General features: G+C 43.2%; 1 protein-coding gene across 5 annotated transcripts in view; it reads right to left on the minus strand.

Annotated features, from left to right (window-relative positions):
- The window catches only part of cpped1 (calcineurin-like phosphoesterase domain containing 1), a 302,901-nt gene that overhangs the window by 149,223 nt on the left and 128,221 nt on the right, over positions 1 to 25,457 (minus strand). For all 5 annotated transcript variants that reach the window (XM_072268848.1, XM_072268847.1, XM_072268846.1 and 2 more), the window contains exon 3: positions 10,159 to 10,581. In XM_072268848.1, coding sequence (XP_072124949.1) covers positions 10,159 to 10,581 — 423 coding nt within the window. The remainder of the gene's footprint in view (positions 1 to 10,158; positions 10,582 to 25,457) is intronic.

Below are 25,457 nucleotides of genomic sequence, written 5' to 3' on the forward strand. Positions count from 1 at the left end.
GGATCTTATTGAAACATATAAGATTATTAAGGGATTGGACACGCTGGAGGCAGGAAGCATGTTCCTGCTGATGGGTGAGTCCAGAACCAGAGGCCACAGTTTAAGAATTAGGGGTAGGCCATTTAGAACGGAGTTGAGGAAAAACTTTTTCACCCAGAGAGTGGTGGATATATGGAATGCTCTGCCCCAGAAGGCTGCATAGGCCAAGTCTCTGGATGCTTTCAAAAAAGAGGTGGATAGAGCTCTTAAAGATAGTGGAATCAAAGGTTATTGGGATAAGGCAGGAACTGGATACTGATTGTGGATGATCAGCCATGATCACAGTGAATGGCCGTGCTGGCTCGAAGGGCCGAATGGCCTACTCCTGCACCTATTGTCTATAACTCATGTGTAATGTCAGAGTAGCCCCAAGTCTCAACCTTTCTTCCAGTCTCAGTTTACCCAAGATATATGATCCTAAGGTTACAGCTTACTTGTGCCATGAATTGCTTCATAGGATTCACAACACGTAAAATGTCTCTTAACTGCCTACCTTCCAGGTTGTAGTTTACTTGGTTTGCACTTTCCTCAAATGCTCTATCACTTTGTTCCACTCTTGCACAGCAAAGCTTCAGGATTCTCCCTCACTTGTTTTCCTCTCATTGTCACAACAAGCACAGGAAATACACAGAGAGTCATAACGCACAGAAATGGGCCCTTCAGACAAAACAGTCCATGCCGACCAAGATGCTTATCCAAGGTAGCTCCATTTGCCAGTGTTTAGACCATAAATTTCTAAACCTCACCTATTCACGTATCCATACACTATCCTATAATACATTTACATCTTTTATACCCTCACATTCCTGTGTTTCCTTACCTCTGCCTTGATATATACTACTTCAATTACAGTGTATCTACTTTGGCTTTTTTGACACTGATCAACAGAAAGATACTCTTTCGTGTCATAGTGAAAATAGATCTCTACAAATATAAAGCACAAAATAATTGATTCCAGAAGTATTCACCCCCTTTAATATGATACACCAGATCATCACTGGTGCAGCCAACTAGTTTTAGAAGTCACACAATGAGTTAAGGTGTCCTAGCTATATATAAACCAATGTGTAGTCAAGGTGTTTCAATTGATGGTAGTAAAAATACACCTGTATTTGGAAGGTCCAAATACTGACAAGTCAGTATCCTGGCAAAAACTACACCATAAAGACAAAGGAACACTCCAAGCAACTCCATGAAAAGGTTATTGAGAAACACAAGTCAGGAGATGGATACAAGAAAATTTCCAAATCACTGAATATCTCTTGGAGTACAGTTAAGTCAATCATCAAGAAATGGAAAGAATATGGCACAACTGTAAATCTGCCTAGAGCAGGCCATCCTCAAAAACTGAGTGACCGTGCAAGAAGGGGACAAGTGAGGGAGGCCACTAAGAGACCTACGACAACCCTGAAGGAGTTACAAGCTTCAGTGGCTGAGAGGGGAGAGATTGCACATACAACAACTGTTGTTTGGGTGCTTCACCATCCACAGCTTTATGAGAGAGTGGCAAAGAGAAAGCCACTGTTGAAAAAATACTCACATGAAATCTTGGCTAGAGTTTTCCAGAAAGCATGTGGGAGACTCTGAAGTCAGCTGGACGAAGGTTCTATGGTCTGATGAAACCAAAAAGACTACGAGGAAGCATGGTGGTGGCTGCATCATGCTGTGGAGATGCTTCACTGCAGCAGGCCCCGGAAGGCTTGTGAAGATAGAGGGTAAAATGAATGCTGCAAAGTACAGGGAAATCCTGGAGGAAAACTGCAATTTGGGAGAAGATTTTTGTTTTCCAGCAAGACAATGGTTCCAAGCATAAAGCCAAAGTTACACGGGAATGACTTCAAAACAACAAAGTTAATGTCTAGGAGTAGCCAACTCAGAGTCTAGACCTCAATCCAATTGAGAATTTGTGACTGGACTGGAAAAGGGCTGTTCCCCAAACAATCTGACAGAGCTTGAGCAGTTTTATAAAGAAGAGTGGGGAAAAATTGCAGTACCCAGAGGTGCAAAGCTGAAAGACACCTATCCACACAGACTCAAGGCTGTAATTGCTGCCAAAGGTGCATCTACTACATACTGACTTGAAAGGGGTGAGTAATTATGTAATCAGTTATCTTGCGTTTAATAAATACAGCCCAATTTTGTAGAAATTTGTTTTGACAAAAGCCTTTTCTGTCGATCAGTGTCAAAAAAACAAATCTAAATCCCCTGTGATTCAATGTTGTAAAACAATAAATCATGAAACTTCTGGGGGGGGGGGGGCGTGGGAGAATACTTTTCATAGGCACTGCAATTCCTATATCAGTGACCCTCCACCCTTTAGGATTATCTCCTATTTTTAGGCATTACAGGTTTCCCCCGCTATCCGATGTTCCTATGAAACGGTTCGTAAGCCGAAATGTCGTAAAGTGAAGAAGCAGTTACCATTTATTTATATGAGATAATTTTGTGAGCGTTCACAGACCCGAAAATAACCTACCAAATCATGCTAAATAACACTTAAAACCTAAAATAACAGTAACAACACACATAAAAGTTGCTGGTGAACGCAGCAGGCCAGGCAGCATCTCTAGGAAGAGGTGCAGTTGACATTTCAGGCCGAGATCCTTCGTCAGGACTAACTGAAGGAAGAGTGAGTAAGGGATTTGAAAGTTGGAGGGGGAGGGGGAGGGGGAGATCCAAAATGATAGGAGAAGACAGGAGGGGGAGGGATGGAGCCAAGAGCTGGACAGGTGATAGGCGAAAGGGATACGAGAGGATCATGGGACAGGAGGTCCGGGAAGAAAGACAAGGGGGTGGGGGTGACCCAGAGGATGGGCAAGGGGTATATTCAGAGGGACAGAGGGAGAAAAAGGAGAGTGAGAGAAAGAATGTGTGTATAAAAATAAGTAACAGATGGGGTACGAGGGGGAGGTGGGGCATTAGCGGAAGTTAGAGAAGTCGATGTTCATACCATCAGGTTGGAGGCTACCCAGACGGAATATGAGGTGTTGTTCCTCCAACCTGAGTGTGGTTTCATCTTTACAGTAGAGGAGGCTGTGACATGTCAGAATGGGAATGGGATGTGGAATTAAAATGTGTGGCCACTGGGAGATCCCGCTTTCTCTGGCGGACAGAGCGTAGATGTTCAGCAAAGCGGTCTCCCAGTCTGCGTCGGGTCTCGCCAATATATAAAAGGCCATATTGGGAGCACCGGACGCAGTATATCACCCCAGCCGACTCACAGGTGAAGCGTTGCCTCACCTGGAAGGACTGTTTGGGGCCCTGAATGGTGGTAAGGGAGGAAGTGTAAGGGCATGTGTAGCACTTGTTCCGCTTACACGGGTAAGTGCCAGGAGGGAGATCAGTGGGGAGGGACGGGGGGGGGGAACGAATGGACAAGGGAGTTGTGTAGGGAGTGATCCCTGCAGAATGCAGAGAGAGGGGGGGAGGGAAAGATGTGCTTAGTGGTGGGATCCTGTTGGAGGTGGCGGAAGTTACGGAGAATAATATGTTGGACCCGGAGGCTGGTGGGGTGGTAGGTGAGGACCAGGGGAACCCTATTCCTAGTGGGGTGGCGGGAGGATGGAGTGAGAGCAGATGTACGTGAAATGGGGGAGATGCGTTTAAGAGCAGAGTTGATAGTGGAGAAAGGGAAGCCCCTTTCTTTAAAAAAGGAAGACATCTCCCTCATCCTAGAATGAAAAGATCTTCCTCCACTATCAACTCTGCTCTTAAACGCATCTCCCCCATTTCACGTACATCTGCTCTCACTCCATCCTCCCGCCACCCCACTAGGAATAGGGTTCCCCTGGTCCTCAGCTACCACCCCACCAGCCTCCGGGTCCAATATATTATTCTCCGTAACTTCCGCCACCTCCAACAGGATCCCACCACTAAGCACATCTTTCCCTCCCCCCCTCTCTCTGCATTCTGCAGGGATCGCTCCCTACACAACTTCCTTGTCCATTCGTTCCCCCCCCCCCATCCCTCCCCACTGATCTCCCTCCTGGCACTTATCCGTGTAAGCGGAACAAGTGCTACACATGCCCTTACACTTCCTCCCTTACCACCATTCAGGGCCCCCAAACAGTCCTTCCAGGTGAGGCAACACTTCACCTGTGAGTCGGCTAGGGTGATGTACTGCGTCCGGTGCTCCCAATATGGCCTTTTATATATTGGCGAGACCCGACGCAGACTGGGAGACCGCTTTGCTGAACATCTACGCTCTGTCCGCCAGAGAAAGCAGGATCTCCCAGTGGCCACACATTTTAATTCCACATCCCATTCCCATTCTGACATGTCTATACAGTAGAGGAGGCCGTGGAAAGATGAAGCCACACTCAGGTTGGAGGAACAACACCTCATATTCCGTCTGGGTAGCCTCCAACCTGATGGCATGAACATCGACTTCTCTAACTTCCGCTAATGCCCCACCTCCCCCTCGTACCCCATCTGTTACTTATTTTTATACACACATTCTTTCTCTCACTCTCCTTTTTCTCCCTCTGTCCCTCTGAATATACCCCTTGCCCAGCCTCTGGGTCCCCCCCCACCTTGTCTTTCTTCCCGGACCTCCTGTCCCATGATCCTCTCGTATCCCTTTTGCCTATCACCTGTCCAGCTCTTGGCTCCATCCCTCCCCCTCCTGTCTTCTCCTATCATTTTGGATCTCCCCCTCCCCCTCCAACTTTCAAATCCCTTACTCACTCTTCCTTCAGTTAGTCCTGACGAAGGGTCTCGGCCTGAAACGTCGACTGCACCTCTTCCTAGAGATGCTGCCTGTCCTGCTGCGATCACCAGCAACTTTTATGTGTGTTGCTTGAATTTCCAGCATCTGCAGAATTCCTGTTGTTTGCGTTTAAAATAACAGTAACATATAGTAAAAGCAGGAATGATATAATAAATACACAGCCTATATAAAGTAGAAATACTTTTCCACAATCATTGCCGGCACTGTTCTCCATAGCGAAAATCGTATGCAAGCACTGTTGGCAAAAACACTCTCTCCAGTAACCTTTAAGCTATGAAGCTGCCAAGTCATACCAAATAACACATAAAAATACACAGCCGATATAAAGTAGAAATAATGTATGTACAGTGTAGTATCACTTACTAGAATTGGGAAGACAGCCTGCTGAGCACACTGATGATGGCGTGTTAGACTGAGTCGTCGGAGTTTGGGTGGTGCAGTGGCCCCCACCCTCCAGGTTGCCGACCGATACCGATCCGTGAAGCATGCAGGGGTACAGCGGTAGCCTGGAGGCACACAGCACATCTTTAAGAAAAAAGCCAAAATAAACATGCTAATTAATTAGGTGCCACCCAGCACATAAATGTCAGCCCAGATCAGAGGCAAAGCAATCGGCAATTGTCTCTTATCTGGGCCGACAATTACATGCCGGGCGGCACCTAATTAATTAGCTTGTTTATTTCAGCTTTTTTCTTAAAAATGTGCTGGGCGCCTCCCAGCTACTGCTGCATTCTCCGCGAACTGGTATCTGTCCGCGGCTTGGAGGTTGGGGTGGTGGGACTCTGGGGTGTCATCTCATCATCGTCTGTTTCCATTAGGGCAGGCAGCTCATCTTCTCCTATGACTGCCCGCCTCGATGTCGAAGGTTGAGGTTCGTCCTCTGCTGTGGCTGATGTGGAAGGCTTGCTTGACTGCTGAGCCTCGCGCATTTTTAGATCATACAATTCTTTGTAAGCACTCAAACCATCCTGTAAAATATGCCTTAAACCGACATACCCTTTCAAAATTAAAGTCGTATTTTATCATTACTCATTCGGTTTCAATTGTTATCCTTTCCTCTTCCAATTGCATCAGCTCTTCATCTATCAGTTCTTGGTCATGGGATGCCAAAACCTCTTCAACATCATCTTCATCAGCTTCCACAGCCAAACTCACTTTGCCCTTACTTCGATCACCACGCTCAAAATGCTTAATTATGTCTAGTTTTACGCTAAGTAACACCCTTACGAGCTCTTTTAGGCTTTTCCGATACCTTAGAACTCATCTTGCTAACGGCTGCTCACAGGCACGTGTTTAAGCAATGTTGGCGAGAATGCCATTCCGAATCCGGGGGACAGCGGCTGCTCGGGGCGCGCGCTGCCTTTTTTATCGCGCACTGCTTTTTTCGCACGCTGCCTTTCTTCGTAACAGTGAAAACACCTTCTGTTAGCGAAAACAGGTAACTAATGTAGGTCTTTCATAACAGTGAGGTTTCGTAAAGCGAGCACTCGAAAAGCGGGGGACACCTGTATCACTGGGGGAAATATTCTGTGGTTACTGCCTACCCCCCAGGATCAAAATATTGTATCTATGCTACTAAATACCTTAGAGTACAACCCCCATGTACTCACTTTCACACCCACAAAGTCATGTCTTTCTTTAAATAAGGTGACTAAAACAATTGACAATACCATGGGTGTGGTCTTGCCAAAGCTCTGTACAGATGTAGGAAGATTTCCTTACAAAAGTACTCTTTCCCGTACAAAAAAGGCCAACATTTACTTTCAAATTAATTTTGTTTCAATGATGTGACACTTGTATATATATAATTCCCATCTGCTCATTCACTTAGAATTTCCTCACCTTTCAGATATATTTAAAATACATAAGACATATTTAGTTCTGAAAAAAAAAGGATAGAAGCTATCAGTTAGAAACAGGAATTTAAACAATTCCAATGATCAGATTACGGAGGGGAAAAGAGTCATAGTTGAAATAAAACTTCATTTTTGATGACAAAATGGAATCCATTTGAGATTCTGAATGAGATTGCAGCAGATGATGCACTACCGTTTAACTAAAGACAATTTCAACAGTTTGCACAAATTATTATTTGTCTTGTCTCAACTTACCATGGTGCCAGAGCACCAAACTGCAATGCTGGAGAACTAACCACATTCTGTTATACACTGCACTGTGCGATATTGGGTAACTCAGCTGCTCTCAGCTGATGAAACAGGAAGCGTCTCTCTGTAACATTTTCTGGCCATATGATGTGGATGCTTAAAAGAACCAAAAGAAAAATAGCACCAGTAGGTGAGAAGAACCAATTAGCTCCCTTCTCATATTAGTTTTCCTCAGGAGGCATTTGTTGGGATTGAGCCAAGTTGGTACCAGCAAAATTGCTAAAGCAAGCTTGTGAACACAAGAGAATGTAGAATATTACAGCACAGGACAGGAACATTACAGTACAGTGCAGTTCAGCCCATGATGCTGTGCTGACGTTTTAACCTATTTTAAGAGCAAGCTAACCCTTCCCTCCTACATACTGCATCCCTCCATTTTCTATCATACATGTGCCTACCTAAGAATTTTTATAAGCACTAATCTGTCCCTACCACCACCTCAGCTAGGCCATTCCACACATCCACCACTGTGTAAAAAAACTTACCTCTGACACCCCTTCCCCATACTTTCCTCTAATCACTGTAAAATTATGGGCTTCAGTGACTGGCAGCTGAATGAGGTTTGCTAAAATGTCTGAGCAACATGCTCCTTTCTTTGTAATTGCCAGCAGCAGGTGCCCCCAATTCCATCTCCAAATCACTGAAAGGTTGGTCGAGAACACAACTGCGTAGGCGCATGGACGTCAGCCAGTTAGACCAGTGGGAAGAATTTAAAAGGAGATGATTTTTTCTTCAGCAGTTTGATCAACGCACAACTGCGCAGGCGTGTGGACATCAGCGAGTTAGACTGGCAGGAAGAATTTAAAAAGAAGACAGCTTTATAGAGTGGGCATTGGAGTAGAGGGAGTCAGAGTAGGAGGGCTTTGGCAATAACACGTCGGGCAAGGTAAACTACTTGTGAAGAAGAGGAATAGGAAGTATGTCTGTGAGGCCGGTGTTCTGTACTGGGCATCGGATATGGGATGTCCGGGAGACTCCCAGCCTCCTGGATGGCCACATCTGCGCCAAGTGTCAACAGAGCTGCAGCTCCTTAGGGACTGGGTTAGGGAACTGGAGATGCAGCTTGAAGACCTTCATCTAGTCAGGGAAAGTGAGGAGGTGATAGAGAGGAGCTATATGCAAGTAGTTACACCGAGGCCTTGGGAGACAGATAAATGGGTAAAAGTCAGGAGAGGGAAGGGCAAGAGTCAGATACCAGAGAGTACCCCTATGGCTGTCCCCCTTAACAATAAGTACTCCTGTTTGAGTACTGTGGGAGGGATGACCTACCTGGGGGAAGGATAAGACATGAGAGAATAGGACCAATCAAGTGTGACAGTGGAAAAATGTGTATGGAACTGGAGGACATAGCAGAGGTACTTAATGAATACTTTGCTTCAGTATTCACTATGGAAAAGGACCTTGGCGATTGTAGGGTGACTTAGAGTGAACTGAAAAGCCTGAGAATATAGACATTAAGAAGGAGGATGTGCTGGAGCTTTTGGATAAGTCACCGGGACCAGACGAGATGTACCCCAGGCTACTATGGGAGGCAAGGGACGAGATTGCTGAGCCTCTGGCAACGATCTTTGCATCATCAATGGGGACGGGAGAGGTTCCAGAGGATTGGAGTGTTGCAAGTGTTGTTCCTTTACTTAAGGAAGGGAGTAGAGATAGCCCTGGAAATTATAGACCGGTGAGTCTTACTTCAGTGGTTGGTAAGTTGTTAGAGAAGATCCTGAGAGGCAGGATTTATGAACATTTGGAGAGGTATAATATGATTAGGAATAGTCAGCTGGCTTTGTCAAAGGCAGGTCGTGCCTTACTAGCCTGACTGAATTTTTTGAGGATGTGACTAAACACATCAATGAAGGTACAGCAGTAGATGTAGTATATATGGATTTCAGCAAAGCATTTGATAAGGTACCGCATGCAAGGCTTATTGAGAAAGTAAGGAGGCATGGGATCTAAGGGGACCTAGCATTGTGGTTCCAGAATTGGCTTGCCCACAGAAGGCAGAGTGGTTGTAAACGGGTCATATTCTGCATGGAGGTCAGTACCAGTGCTGTGCCTCAGGGATCTGTTCTGGGACCCCTACTCTTTGTGATTTTTTATAAATGACCTGGATGAGGAAGTGGAGGGATGGGTTAGTAAATTTGCTGATGACACAAAGGTTGGGGGTGTTGTGGATAGCGTGGAGGGCTGTCAGGGGTTACAGCAAGACATTGGGAGGATGCAAACCCTGGCTGAGAAGTGGCAGATGGAGTTCAACCCAATTAAGTGTGAGGTGGTTCATTTTGGTAGATCAAATATGATGGCAGAATATAGTATTAATGGTAAGACTCTTGGCAGTGCGGAGGATCGGGGGACCTTGGGGTCCGAGTCCACTCACAGCTGCTGCGCAGGTTGACTCTGTGGTCAAGAAGGCATACAGTATATTGGCCTTCATCAACCGTGGGATTGAGTTCAAAAGCCGAGAGGTAACGTTACAGCTATATAGGACCCTGGTCAGACCCCACTTGGAGCACTGTGCTCAGTTCTGGTCACCTCACTAAAGGAAGGATGTGAAAACTATAGAGGAGGGTTACAAGGACGTTGCCTGGACTGGGGTGCACGCCTTATGAGAATAGGTTGAGTGAATTTATCCTTTTCTCCTTGGAGCAATGGAGGATGAGAGGTGACCTGACAGAGATGTATAAGATGATGAGAGACATTGATCGTGTGGCTAGTCAGAGGCTTTTTCCCCAGGGCTGAAATGGCTAACACGAGAGGGCACAGCTTTAAGGTGCTTGAAAGTAGGTATAGAGGAGATGTCAGGGGTAAATTTTTTTACGCAGAGAGTGGTGAGTGCGTGGAATGGACTGCTGGTTACGGTCCGGGTAGAGGTGGATACAATAGGGTCTTTTAAGAGACTCTTGAATAAGTACATGGAGCTTAGAAAAATATGGATCACCCTAGGTAATTTCTAAAGTAAGTACATGTTCGGCACAGCATTGTGGGCTGAAGGGCCTGTATTGTGCTGCAGGTTTTCTATGTTTCTATGATTTCAGGAAGGATAGAAAACCCGTGACCTGCACATGCACAAAAGGAAATAACAAGTACAAGAAATATGAACAATGCAATGCCTTCTTCTTCAGGGCACAGACTACCTCAGAGATATGCGGTATATTGAAGGAAGAACCCAGTGCTCCCTCTTGTATTGTCTTACAGGATCAACGAATAAAGAAGGAAGGAAAAGCACAATACCTGCTTCCTGAAATTTCTGCAAAAGATCCAGCCGCATGGACTTTTCCAAGTTGAAGTATCCGTTTTCTTCATCAGGGCTCTGGAGGAACAGAGGGATGTGCTGGAACACAATCACATGTTTGCTTTTCTTGGTCTGAGCTGCAGCAAGCTGGTCATTTAGCCACTCATCATGGGCTCGCTTTAACTCAGGGCAACCGGAGGCGTCACAAAGAAACTGCGAGTTCAGCACGAGAAACAGTACCCCGCCAACCCAGAAGCTGAAGTAATCATCACCCCAGTTCTTGCAATATTCTAAAACAGTGTCTGGGGTTGGGGAATTGCCTATGTCATGGTTGCCGCTGACAAAAACCAAAGGAACGTTGGGGTCGATACATTTCAGAACATTCTTGAGGTCATCTTTTTGCCTTTCACTCCAAGGAGTACCTGAAAAATTAAGGAAATATTACGACTGATGTGAATTCATTTCTCCCTTTTACTTAAACATTATGAGTCTATAAATTGCGGAATGTTGTCTTGTTTGTATTGTTGCAAGATCCCCATCCCACAGCAGGAGATGGGGACCTTGCAACAGTTTAAACCAGATAACATCTTAGCTTAGTGCATTTGTCTAAAGCTGGCTCTCCCATTGCACATTCCTGTTTGTTAACTTCCACTGGCTTCAGTGAAAACTCAAGTTTGTGAGAGACGTAAAAGGAACTGTATCAGTCAGTGTACAGTCAGGATCTGCCTCATTATGCATAATGTATACTGCATCATTTCTGCTGATGGTGTGACCAACATCCTGACCTAGTTATTCAGCAGGGAAGCAGAATGGTGCTATTTTGCTTGTGTAGTGTGCACCAACATGCTTTGGTATTCCACTGCTTTACAGAATCTTCTGTTTAATGGTCATTATAATCTGTATGTGCTGAGTAACCAAGGTTGTGCTAACAAAAAGTATACAGAGGAAGATGGAGTGAAGCATAGAAAATATTTTATGACTTTAAAATGCAACCACTCATATTCAGTCTTAAAATACACAGAGCAGCAGTAATTTTCTCAGAAATAGGATACGTATCTAATCAGGAACAATTACTTTCAAATTTATTAAACTTTTATACGATATAAAGCGCATTTGTCTATTTTATATTCCCACTGGAGATCATTTAAAAATTATAAATGAAAAAAATCTAAAGTATTAAAAAAAAGGATAAACGATTTACATTTACTGACTAGTTTGAATGACATCATCCACATCCTCTAATGCAAAAATAACATTCATAATAGCCAATTTTCATTATAAACCTTTTAATTTCAATATAGCAGAATATTTTTCTCTGTGTGTGTGTCATTAGATAAACCATCATTTATTCCATCTCTAATTCTATTTAGGAAGATGGTGAGTACAACTGAGTAACATGTTAGGCAATTTCAGAGGACATTTAAGAGTTAATCACATTGTTACAGATATGGAGCAATAACTATATAGGCCAAAACTGGTAAGGACGACAGATTTTCTTCCCTTAAGATACTAATGAAACAGATGGGTCTTTAAGTGAATTCTGCGGTTTCATGGTCACTGATACTAGCATTGTATTCCTGATTAATTTAATTAGTATATTTATTTAACTGAATTTAAATTACCCAGCTGGGAAGGTGAGAATTGAAATCACTACTTCAGGCCTCTGTAGTACTAGACCAGTAACGCAATCACTGTAAACATATCAAAATTATGCACCAGTATATTGATTGTCATACTTTAATGGAGATAACAATGATGAAATGCTCCTTTGGTGAGACATGCTCACAAATCAGCTGCCCTTTCTGTATATACTGCACCATTTTCAAAGGCATGGAATGCTCCCTCTATGCCAACACTGAAACTGAAAGTCACCCCTCAGTATCTCCATGAAAATGTTCTTTGTTTGGAATGGCCAGATTGAAAAATAAGGGTATCAATTTTATGCTGGCACAGTGCAAGGTTATTTGATGGAATCTCTATGAAAAGTATAGATAGGGTAGACCCAAACAGGCTTTTTCCCACTGAAGTTGGGTGAGAGCTCACTAGAGGTCACGAGTTAAGGGTGAAAGCTGAAATGTTTAAGGGGAACATGACAGGTAACTTCTTCACTCAGAGGATGATGAGAGTGTGGAGCGAGCAGGTTTGATTTCCATCCTTAGGAGAAATGTGGATAGGCACATGGATGGGAGGGATATGGAGGGCCATGATCCAAGTATATTAATAGTTTGGCATGGACTAGATGGGCTGAAGGGCCTGTTTCTGGGCTGTAGTGTTTGTTCTATGACTCTACTCTAGCAACCTCTTCAGTACACTTCTACAACAAAGAGGGTGATAGGTCTGTGGAACAAGCTGTCAGAAGGCAGGTTCAATTAGAATGTTTCAAACATATGGGCAGGTTAGGGTTAGAATGAATGGGAAAAATTTAGAGAGATATTGGGTCAAATGTAGTCAATTGGGACGAGCTCAGGTAGGCAACTTAGTCCATATGGCTGTTAGGCTGAAGGGCTCATGTCTCAAAGTCAAACAGGTGGTTCTGAATTTCAAACAACAGGAATTCTGCAGATGCTGAAAATTCAAGCAACACACATAAAAGTTGCTGGTGAACGCAGCAGGCCAGGCAGCATCTCTAGGAAGAGGTGCAGTCGACGTTTCAGGCCGAGTCCTGACGAAGGGTCTCGGTTCTGAATTTCAGTGTGCTTTTTATAAAAATACTCCAGGAAGAATCATCCAATCAAGTAACAAGGTGTCTACTGGCAAGGCAAGTGGGAATAGACAATTCAGGTGACCAGTGAAAAGGTATTGAATGGCTGGAGACGAGATCAAGGGATCGGTTTTTAGGAGGTAGTGGAGGATGGGGAGGTGGGGATAGAGGTGATGATCAACAAAAGGATCAAAACATACAAACCTTTACCAGCCAGACCCAGCAATGTTCTGGACTTTGTCCAAAATCATTACCATTTTGACAGGCAGGAATTTAAAAGTTGGTAGAATGCCTCACTTAGCAGTGTTCATTTCTCCATCACCCTGCCTTGATTACACTTGCTAGCTACTGTCCACAATGCTTATGTCATGTCATTTGAATGTTTCATCTAAATCTCAATGAATAACACTCGTAATTTTTAGCCACAGTAAAAACAAAAGAAAATCCAAGAAAATATTCATATTTTTATTTTGGAAATGCAAAGCAACAAGTCATTTTTTTGTTCTGGTAAAGTAATTTTACAATTGTTTGGATCCTTAGACAAGCCATAGTTAACTGGAGGTCATAGAATCATGATGCAGGCAGACCATTAAACCCACATTCATGCAACACACACAAAATGCTGGAGGAACTCAGCAATTCAGGCAGCATCTATGGAAGAGACTAAACAGTCAACGCTTTGGGCCATGACCCTTCATCGGGACTGGGAAAAAAGATGAGAAGCTACAGCAAGAAGGTGTGGGGGTAGGGGAGGGGAGGAAGAAGCACAAGGTGGCAGGTGATGGATGAAACCGGGACAGGGGGGAGGGGTGAAGTAAAGAGCTGGGATGTTGATGGTGAAAGAGGTAAAGGGCTGGAGAGGGGGGAATCTGATAGGAGTCAGTGGAAGACCATGGAAGAAAGGGAAGGGGGAAGAGCACTAGAGGGAGATGATGGGCTGGTACGGAGACAAGGTGAGAGAGGGAAACGGGAACTGGGGAATGGTGAAGAGGGAGGCAATTATCCTAAGTTCAAGAAATGGATGTTCATGCCATCAGGTTGGAAGCTACCAAGACAGAGAATAAAGTGTTGCTCCTCCAACCCTCATCACGGCAGTAAAGGAGGCTATGGACTGAAATGTCAGAATGGGTATAGGAAGTAGAATTGGAATGGGTATGGGAAGTAGAATTGGAATGGGTGGCTTCTGGGATATTCCATTTATTTTTCAGGCGGACATGGCATACGTACTTGGCAAAGCAATCTTCTAATCTACGTCGGGTCCCATCAATATACAGGAGGCCACACCGGGGGCACCAGATACAGCAGAGGACCTCAACAGACTCATAGGTCATCTGGAATCAATGTCATCATGGGAAGAACATGCAAACTCCAACAGGCAGCACTGGAAGTAAAGATTGAACCAGGGTCCCTATGACACACTTTATTCCCCTCCAAGTCTAAGGACTTAATTTCCATCCGAAGATTTGAGAAGGGCAGACATAAATGCCCAACCCTTTAGTATTACTCTTTCCTTAATCCAGTTGGTCTATTTGCCACAAAAGTTGAGTAGGTCCATCCATCATCACTTTTTTTAAAACACCAGTACATGAAGTATTGTGACACATTTTAATTATTTCTACATGTTCCATGATAGCAACCTATTTCACCCCGCAGTACCCAGTAGCAGCTACTCAATTATGATGTTTTCTGTCTGCGTGATTTCCTTTTTTAAAGCGGAAATATTTCTAATGGCTCATGTGTTAGAGTGTTGAGCTAGAGAGGGGATGGGTCAGCTGGGACAGAGAAACAGGTGATGGTAGATAGAAGCAGACAAAAATAAAATCAGATGGAGCTTGGTGGAAGCTGGGGGTGGGGGGGGGGGTCAGGATAAGTAAGGGTGAAGGTAGAGATAGCTAGGAAGGTGATAAGCAGGAACTCAAAGGCTACCAGTGCTGGAATCTGATAAGGAAGGTAATGACGCAAACCAATGGGGGAAGAGGGAAGGGCAGATGAAACCAGAACTAGAAAGGGAAGAGGGCAGGAGGTGGGGCAGTGAGCCGGAGCAGTAATTGAGTTGGAAATGGGTGAATGAAAACAGGACAGCAGGGATATGAGAAATGAAACAAAAATGGGAGAACTGGGGTCAAGATCAGAAAATAAGGGAGGAAACCACCAGAGGCAAAGGTTACTTGAAATTGGAGAATTCAGTGCATATACCATTAGGCTGAAGACTACCCAGGAAAAATATGAGGCCTAAAAACTACAATTAACCAGATGAAATTTGCAATAGAAACACAACTTACAATCAAAAGCCAAAATTAAAACACAAGATTTCAGCAGTTCAGGCTTGTGGTAAGACACACTAGTTCTCTGCTTCTCCTTTGGTCATTAATCTCCCTGGACTGCTTAACATCTTTCATATTAAGTTGCATAATATTTGCAAAGAACCTAATCAATTTAAAAATTGTAGACTAGACCATCCAACCAACTGTGAAGAATACAACATGGTTACATTTCACAGGAACTCATTCTTCAACTTCACCAACTTTGAAAGGGCTTAAAAAATTAAGCTGCCGGTGTATAGCCCAATGATGTTATCAAATATCTTGTTGATTCAGTCACCTTAAAGTGAAATGTAACCATGTTGTATTCAATTATGAGATTGCATTCAATTACTTGATACTTGCAGCCCCTGCTGTAAATGCCAGCAGTTTGACAGTTTAAATCCAAGAATGATTGTGCCGTTGACTTATTTAACGCCAAAGGATCACTCTGCAAAAAGATGAAACTAGTCTTGCACTTCTGTATTCCAGGAATTTTGAATTCTCTCAGACAGCAGTGAATCTCTAGAATTCTCTACCCCTCTGGTGGTGGAAGCCAGATCATTTAGATGGAAATAGATTTTTTTTAATTGAGGAGTTGAGTGTCATGGAGAAATAACAGAGTTGGAACTGAGGTCACCAAAGATCAGCCATGCCCATATTAAATAGTACAATAGGCCTGAAGAGTTGAGTAGTCTATTCCTATTTTCTTGTGCACAGTGTAGGTTTAGCCTTGTTGAACTGTCTTGTCCAACGTTCCCTCTGGAAATGCTGCCTCGAAAATCACAGATGCTTAAAAAGTAATGACAATCAAGTTGCTGTTAACTTTCCCTTCATTGTGGCTGTTCTGTTCTTCATTGCTCACCTCAGCTCCCAGTGTCCAGCAGAAAGCGTGGGCAAGATATACAGACAACAATGGATGAGAGTGGCTTCAGTTGCAAATTCGATTTCTTGTTTTGGGAAACCCATTATTTTCATCCAAATACAAAGGAGAGATTATGAAACTGTCAACTAGATTATTTAAGGGTACAAATCTCCCACCATGTTATACTGGGGTTAGTGCCTAAATATTATCAATAAATTTTGCCCTGAGGAGCATTCATTTAAATAAAGTGAACACAGGTTAGAAAAATAATCAAGGAATTTACTGCTGCTTCCATCAAAATAACTGCTGAGAAGTTAGACTCAAGTTGTTCTTTAGGGTATTATGAGGAATCTGAGTATTGATAAAATGGATCTGGATGCACTCATATATCTATAGTGGAAAATCATTTCAGATAGTATTAGGTGAACGTGCAAGCAGGGGAAGTATTATGACAACAGAGTCTTGACATTAATTGGAATGCACTTTACTTAATGCCACTGCTGATACTTTGGAGGTCAGGCACAAGTAACAGGAAGAATTCCAGTGGCACTACATAATAATATACTCTTCGTAAGGGATCTTAACTACTTACAGTCAAGTTGCTATTATTATACTCTTTGACTTTGGAACTTGCAAATCGCAGAAGTCCACAAGGAGTAATGAGGGAGATAAAAGAATTTTTATGCATTATGACTTGGAGACCGAGCAAAGAACAGACGGGGGAGGAGAGGAGGAGGGGAGGAGGGGGAAGAGGGGGAGGAGGGGGAGGAGGGGGAGGAGGGGGAGGAGGGGGAGGAGGGGGAGGAGGGGGAGGAGGGGGAGGAGGGGGAGGAGGGGGAGGAGGGGGAGGAGGGGGAGGAGGGGAAAGAGGAGAAGAAGAAGAAGAAGAAAGGGGCTCTCTGCACGAGGTCACGTCTGCCTCCAGTGTTCCTTACAAGGTGCCAGCTAGGATTCAGCTTTAAATGGTACTAACCAATGACATTGCTCCCAACCCCACCCCTCCCAGCTGATGGCTACAATCACTTTCCACTGGTGCTAGCTGCATTCCCAATCATGTCAAGGGAGATCATGATGTTGACACCCTAGCTATACTACAATTGAGCAATGCAGGTCAATCGTACGTTGTAATCACCAAGTCCATTTTCGAATGCTGTCAATACGTCCCCATATTTTTAAGCTACTCCGTAATTCCAGCAACATGCAAAATGCAGCCCAAACTTCAAGTTTTTTTTATTTAAATGGAGAAGGATTCATTTCCACTCCCAAATGCACAGAATGCTTTCAGGTACTATGTTGTTTTCAGAAGGATAAGCACCCTGAGACAACTCCATCCTTCCCCATGCGTGCACCAGCAGGGAATATACTCAGTAACATTAAGCAATTCACTAGTTCCGATTACTTCAGTGTATTCACCTAGCTGTGTGACTTCCTCCCATTTTCTGCATGCCAGCCACACACAGGAGTTCATTTATCCATCCATCATAACATGTTCCTTCTCAGTCTTCAACAATGAGAACTGCATTATACTAAGGCATTAAGATCATCACCTCATTACAGACCTCAGCTACATTACACCTTAACTAACTGTGGAGGAGAGAATATTAGCTAATTTGGCAAGAATTCGCTATTTCTACAGTAACTGTTGGTGAGATCACTTGGGTTTACCGATTTGTTTCTCTACATCTGGTGCTCAAGTTGTAATGAGGCTAGTTCTGTGGAAGGAAATAAAGATATTAAATAAGTCTTTTATATAAACTATGAATGGAAGAATTAAGGATAGGCTTCATTGCACTAAATAATTGTGCTGACTTCCACCATCTAATTTTTCAAACTTACAGGTATAGTCATTAATTTCATACTGGAAATGTGGCAATTTCAGCAGAGCAAGCTCCCCAAAAAACAGCAATTTGACAGTAACTAGATAACCCGATTTAGGGAAGTCAATAAATATTGTCTAAGTCACAAGGTTAATGATTGCCAGCTATGGATCCTTTTTTTACTTGGTGTCGTGAAGCACAGAAATGGGCCAGCAAATCCTTGCTGACCATTTTTCCCAAATATCCCTAATTAAATTTGCTTGCACAATGCCTGACCTTTCAAGGTGTCTATTTCAATATCTCGAAAACATAGTGATTGTATCTCATTCTACCGCCTTCTCCAGCAGCACGTTGCAGATCTTTTTAAAGACAAAGGAAGTGCAAAGTCTGTCAGTCCTTCTTTGTGGTCCTGACTGACTGGTGGTATGGAAATTTTTCCATGAGTCCAGTTTTTTCATGCTTAATGAGCGAGGCTCCTGTCCAATGGATGCAGAGCAGCTGCTAACCCCCATTAGAATCACACAGCACAGAAAAAGGCACTTTCAACCCACCTCATCCATGCCGATCATGATAGCCTTCTATGCTAATCCTATCTGTCCATGTGAAGGCCCATATTGTCCTACACCTTTCCTATCCAAAATCCGTCTAAAAGTATTTTAAACGTTGGAATTATATCTGCCTCCACTACTTCCTCTGGAAGCTCATTCCAGATATTTACCACCCTCTGTGTAGAAAAACTTATTCATTAGATCTTTTTAAAATTCAGATCTCTTTAAATTCAGAAGAGTGAAGGAGGATCTCATTGAGACATTGAACTTCGGGAAGCCTCAATACAGTGGATGTGGAGGGGTTATTTCCTGTGGTGGGGGAGTCTAAGACCTGAGGACATAGCCTCAGAATAGGGGGATGTCCATTTAGAATGGAGATGAGGGGAATTTTTTTTGAGTCAGAGAGTGGTGAATCTGTGGAATTCATTCCAACAGGTGGCTGTGGAGGCCAGGTCATTGGGTATATTTAAGGCAGAGGTTGATAGGTTCTTCATTAGTCAGGGACACAGGAAGAAGGCAGGAAATTGGGGATGAGAGGGAAAATGGATCAGCCATGATGAAAAGGTGAAGCAGACTTGATGGGCCAAATGGCCTAATTCTGCTCTTCTATCTTATGGCCTGAATTTCTCATTTTTCACATTAAACCTCAGCCCTCTAGTTCTAGACTCCCCTTGTCCTAGGAATATGATTCTGAGTATTTATGTATCTTATCTATGCCTCTCATAATTATATGCTTCTATAATCCAATGAGAATAAACTCCGCTTATCCAATCCCTCTTTATAATTACAGCAACCCCCCCACCCGGGCAACATCCTGATTAAGTACTTCTGCACTCTCTACTGCCACCACATCCTTTATGTAGTGTGGCAACTAGAACAGTACACATTATTCTAAATGCAGTCTAAACAATGCTTTGAGAAACGGTAATGAGACTACACAACTCAATGCATTAGTCTTTAAAGGCAAGCATACCAAATGCTTTTTTCAGTATCCTATTGACCAAAGTAGGAATTTCTTGAGGTTACAAAGTTGCACCTCAATAACTCTCTATACATCAGTGCTCTCAAGGACTCTGCCATTGACCCAGCATGTCTTATCACAATTTGATTTCTCAAAATACATTCTCTCCCACTTGTCCAGATTAGATTCCATCTCACAACTTTCCAGCTGATCTATCCCTTTGTATCCTGAGACAACCTTCTTTGCTACCTACAACTCTGCCAATTTTTGTGTTGGTTTAAATGGAAAGGTAACGACATGTGATTACATGCAACACATCCACAGGGGCTGTTAGACCAGAGTACCATGTCATTAACTTTTCATTTAAATCTCTTCACTTAATTCGGGTACAAACTAATCTCTATTCTCTTGGGGTATTTTAGCAGTATAAATGATTCAGTGCTCTGGGGAACAGCCCCAAGTCACTGTCTTTCATTCAGACTCACACAGTATTGTGCAGAAGTCTTAGGCACATATATAGCTATGGTGTCTAAGACATTTGCACAGTTCTACAGTAATTTTATGTATTTCATTGTACTGCTACAAAAATAAATTTCATGACACATGAATATGATAAATCTGATTCTGATATGGGTCTCTACTGAGGACTGAGAGTAGGAAGGGGCAGGGAGAGGGGAATCATGGTTGGGAAAAGCAGAAGGGAGTGGGAAGCACCAGCAATTGGAATCAAATGGCCTTGTCTAGTGTCTCAGGTCTGGGTGTGCCTGCACCTTCACGACTATCCCCCACCCCTGGCAATCCTTCACTGCCACCTGTCCTTCATCCCTCATGTGGCTCTCCATCCTTCCCATTTTTAACATCCTTTGCTCCCGGCAGATTGACAAACTCGCTCTCCGCTCCACATTGTCAAGTACAGTACTACGCAAAAGTCTTAGGCATCCTAGCGATATATACGTGTGTGTAGATGTGCCCAAAACCTTTGTACAGTACTGCACGTCATGGTTACCTGGGAAAAGCCTCGTCAATCCCAATCCAAACAAAACTATGGGAACACCTTCACCAGACAGATTGCAGCAATTCGTGAGTTAAAGTTACCATTATCCCCTCAATGGTGATTAATGACGTGCAATAAATGCTGGGCTGGGAATAAGGTCTATACTTCATGTAAAAATAATACAAAAGAGTGGCGTCAATGTGGAAGCACAAGGTAAAAGAAAGCAGCCCACAGAAAGGAATGAGTGAATTAATGGTTTGCCTGTGTGTGCCTGTATAATCTTGAATAGACATGCACTGATCAACTGTAATTAGCAATGCATTTCTTCAAAAAGTGGTGACAAACTAGCATTTTCTTTCCCTGGGATCCCTGCTGATATTACTTATTATGTTGTGATTTGAAAGAGCAGGTATTTGAGGATGATAACAATGACATTTTGCACCCTTAAATCAAATTTAACATTTAAGAAAATGTGTGCATTCTGAAATTGGTTCAGTATATTACTTTGTATATGAATACCAGACATTGGAAGGTCACAAGCTTTTATCAAACACTCCCAAGACTGGGTGTTGAGCATAAGAATGACAGATTTAGTAGACTTTTTCCTTTACTGCCTTGTTACTTCAATCCGGTAACAGTTTAAATGTCAGCTAGAGTGATTTGTATCATATTTACTGCCTAGTGCCTCTTATCCTGGAAGAACTAATGGTTTGAAGACCAGAGTCCCCGAAGACAACTACTTAAGTAGAGCACAGTTGTGCAGTGTTTCACTCATGACCGTATAACACCAACATGTAAACATTTAGCATCCTAATACAAGATGTTGACAGCAATTAAAAATGACTGTCTGGTACTAGCCGAAATGTTAACAACATAGGAAATGAGCAACTGCCGTGTTGTTGACCAAGTTAGTCAAATTATTGTCAGAAGGCTGAGTTAGTAAAGTTGAACAAAGAATTGCAATTACAAAAGAGCTTCCAGGCAAGTAGAAAACCAAACTGATGATAAGAAATAGCAAGATTTGCAGATAGCACCATTGTAATGATATGATGCAGGGTCTTACTTAAAACTGGAGTCATCGGATTAATGATTCTTCTGACATGACGGAAATGAGTTCAAGAAGATGAATAAACAATAACCTTATGGGTGAGTAAGATGACAGACTGTGGTCAGTAATAGGAAAATATAGCAAGAGTCAAACAGTAATATGATTAAACGAACGACAAAATGATTGCAAGTTCAAATGATATTTTTCAGCAACGTCTCAGGACAATGTGGAGAGAGCATGGGAGAGAAAGAAAGGGGCAGGCTTCTTAGACCTTTCAAATCCCTTCTTTTTTTTGCAACTATTTTTCTTTTTTACACACCAACAGCCCTATTTTATATTCAGCAATTATATTCCAGCTATGTCAAAAGAGTGGGAATTAAATATTTAGATGTATTGTTCTAGAATGAAGCAATGGTTAGTACATTGAGGGAAGAAACTGGTTCCGAACAACAGTAGAGAAGCTCTAATGAATAGGCAGCCAACATATATACCAAGCTCCCCTGTACTAGTTGCTTCCTCACTGATAGCCAAAATCTTCTCTATTAGAATTCATGGGGAAGGTGTTAAAAAAGATCCCCTACCTTATTTACGTATCTAAAGTGCTCTACTATGTAGCTGTTAGGTTGGCTAACAAATAAACTAACCCAGTATTAAGGTCATTTTCAGGCATTGCTGCTCCCTAAAACAGCAAACACAAGGAAATTTGCAGATGCTGGAATTTCAAGCAACACATATAAAAGTCGCTGGTGAACGCAGCAGGCCAAGTAGCATCTCTAGGAAGAGGTACAGTTGGCGTTTCAGGCCGAGACCCTTCGTCAGGACTAACTGAAAGAAGAGCTAGTAAGAGATTTGAAAGTGGGAGGGGGAGGGGGAGGGGGAGATCCAAAATGATAGGAGAAGACAGGAGGGGGAGGGATGGAGCTAAGAACTGGACTTTATTTATTTATATATATTCTTTTTCTCTCTCTCTCTCCTTTTTCTCTCTCTGGGCTTCACCCCTCCCCCTTTCTTTCTCCCCGGACCTCCTGTCCCATGATCCTCTCATATCCTTTTTGCCGATCATCTGTCCAGCTCTTGGCTCCATCCCTCCCCCTCCTGTCTTCTCCTATCATTTTGGATCTCCCCCTCCCCCTCCCACTTTCAAATCTCTTACTAGCTCTTGTTTCAGTTAGTCCTGACGAAGGGTCTCGGCCTGAAACGTCGACTGTACATCTTCCTATAGATGCTGCCTGGCCTGCTGCGTTCACCAGCAACTTTTATGTGTGTTCCCTAAAACAGCAGTGTGGTCATCTTATTTTCCCAAACTCAATTGTATCAAAGGCAGCCCTGAAGGAATCCCGTGTTGCTGACAGCTACAAAGGTGGTAGGGGTTAGGAGGGCTTGACTGACAGGAGAGAGAGAAGGAACTTTACAACCCAGCAATCATGTTGTTCACCTGCACCTTTCTTTAGTGTTTCACTAGATAGTGGCTGGCTTGCACTTTAGTGAAGAAAGAGCAGAACAAAAAAAGGTTCAAAGGTTCATTGTTATCAAAGTATACAACTTGAAATTCGTCTGCTACAGGTAGCCACGAAACCGAGAAAGAAAAGAAAGGTAGCACCATCATCTACCTCCAGAAATTCTCCCTCCCCACACAAAAAAATGAACAATGGAACAAGCACATCAACCCCAAAATCCCCCTTCCCGCACAAAACACAGGATCAGTGAAAAATACTGAATATAGAAAAAACTATACGATTGAAAAAGTCCAAGTCCACATCAAAAACGTAGAAAACCTGGGGAACACTCTCCAGGCCCAGTAGCAGGGTCTTCCCTCTCCGGTAGCGTAGCAGTGCGATCCTCAGCGATCAAAAGGCAGGTATTCACCCTCCACACTTGATTCAATGCTTCAATCTCGCTTGTAGCTTTAATCAGAGAAATGGAGTCGAAAGGTGGCTTGCGGCTTATCCCGTAGGCTTCTCGCCACGAGAATCCCACGTTGTCCCTGTCTCCCGTAACCCTTTCGGAGACTGCAGACTGCTGATCTCCAAGCTTCGGCATTCATCTCGATGTTTCAATTTCCCTCATCACTTTAAATAGTGAACAATGGAAGATTTAATTGACGAAATGGATCTGAACATCAGCTTGCAGCCTGCCCACCTTGAGGTTCCGGCACACAGCCTCTATCTCCCGGAATCCTCTCGGACACTGCAGAATACTGGAATACCCAAATGATCTCCAAACAGCAAACCATAGGCGCCAACAGTTCTAGAATCACATCCAAGGCAAAAAACAAACTTAAATTACATCAAAAAAGTGAAATGAAATGTCAATTTCTATTGTCATTTAATTGTCAAAACAATTAACTATTTCAGTGGAATTTAACTTCCTTTAGGTTGCAAATACTTGACAACGTGGACATTAAAATCTGAGTCTTGGCAATGATTTCCTTCCCTAACACAGATATCCCACCTTTCCCGGAAGTTCCGGGAGTCTCCCGCATATTAATAGTGGCTCCCTGATGCCCACAAATTATATACAATATCACGGAAATTGATCTTTTTGAGAGCGAGCGAGAGAAAGCAAAGGAGAGCGCAAGAGCGACCACCAGTGAGAGCGAAAGCAAGCAAGCGAGTGAGAGAGCACGAGTGAGAGCGAAAGCAAGCGGGAGCGCGCGAGTGAGAGCGTTTGAGAGCGCGCGAGTGACCACGAGAGAGAGAGCACAAGCGACAGTGCGCCATGGCAGAGTGTTCCAAAAAAAAGATAAAACGTACATCACCCCAGACTACCTCAAAGTATACCCCTGCCTAATACGGGTCAAAATAATGACAGTGTTGCTCACTGCACTGTTTGCAACAGTGACTTTTCTATTGCCCATGGTGGGTTAAGACTGTAAAAGACATGTTGAGGTGAGTTTAATAGGTGTCATCCGTTCATTAGCATAGCTAATGTTATTTAAACTTGCTGGCTAGCTGCTTAGGAGCTACTCTATTGCAGACATCCCACCTCTTCCGGAAGTCTCCCGCAAATTGATGGTGCTACCTCCCTGAAATGAGTTTTTGCAGGGTGGGATGTCTGCTAACACCTTCCTTCCCCCTCTGCTTTAGCTGAATAGCCTAATTCGAACAGAATCCCTACAAATATAAATATACAGAAAATAAAGCAAGCTGGGAACCACAAAGCCGTTTTCGTGGACTAATGAGTTAAGGTTGTGGAATCTTAGTAGCATTTATGCGGAGCTATGTAAGCAGGAATACTCCAAATTTTGCTTCCCACCCTACAGTCAGGAAAATCTCTCAACCACCACCCTCCTCCCCTGGCCATTGACAGTTAGAGATTCTCTCAGTGAAAATACTGAGTTAGTGAAAGTAAATTGACCACAACTAAAACGTACAACAAACCTATTCTTGTAAAAATGAAGATTCAGTTATGCGCAAGGATCTCCGTAAACACTCAGAGAAGTGTCAAATGGAGACAAAGTACCTCACCCGCTGGTACACTTGTATTTATTGTCCTATTAAGAAATCCCCTTCCTTAACTCTGGTACAATTAAAGTAATAACAAAATATAAAGAAGGAATCAAAACAAAATAGTAAAAAAATGTGGAGATATTGCAAATCATCTAAGGGGCTGGGCACATTTAGCAATTTGTGAGCATTTTGAAATACCCTAATGCCTTGGGATCCTACTTGAGCATGAAGCAACTCAGAACCTCTAAAGATGGTCATTTCAAAAAGCAAAGCTTCACCCAAAGATGTGAAATCCTTTGATGAGTCAAAATTTAAAATAAGACCGTAAGATATAGGAGCAGAATTAGGCCATTTGGCCCATTGAGCCTGCTCTACCATCTGATCATGGCTGATTCAATTTTCCTCTCAGCCCCAATCTCCTGCTTTCTTCCCGTGTCCCTTCATGCCCTGACCAATCAAGAATCTATCAACCTCTGCCTTAATTATACAAAAAGACTTGGCCTCCACAGCTGCCTGTGGCAAAGAATTCCATAGATTTTCTGGCTAAAGAAATTCCTCCTCATCTCCATTCTAAAAAGACACTCCTGTTTCTGAGGCTTTATTGACTTCTTGCTG

The sequence above is a fragment of the Mobula birostris genome, chromosome 9, assembly GCF_030028105.1.
Source record: "Mobula birostris isolate sMobBir1 chromosome 9, sMobBir1.hap1, whole genome shotgun sequence".
Classification (NCBI taxonomy): domain Eukaryota; kingdom Metazoa; phylum Chordata; class Chondrichthyes; order Myliobatiformes; family Myliobatidae; genus Mobula; species Mobula birostris.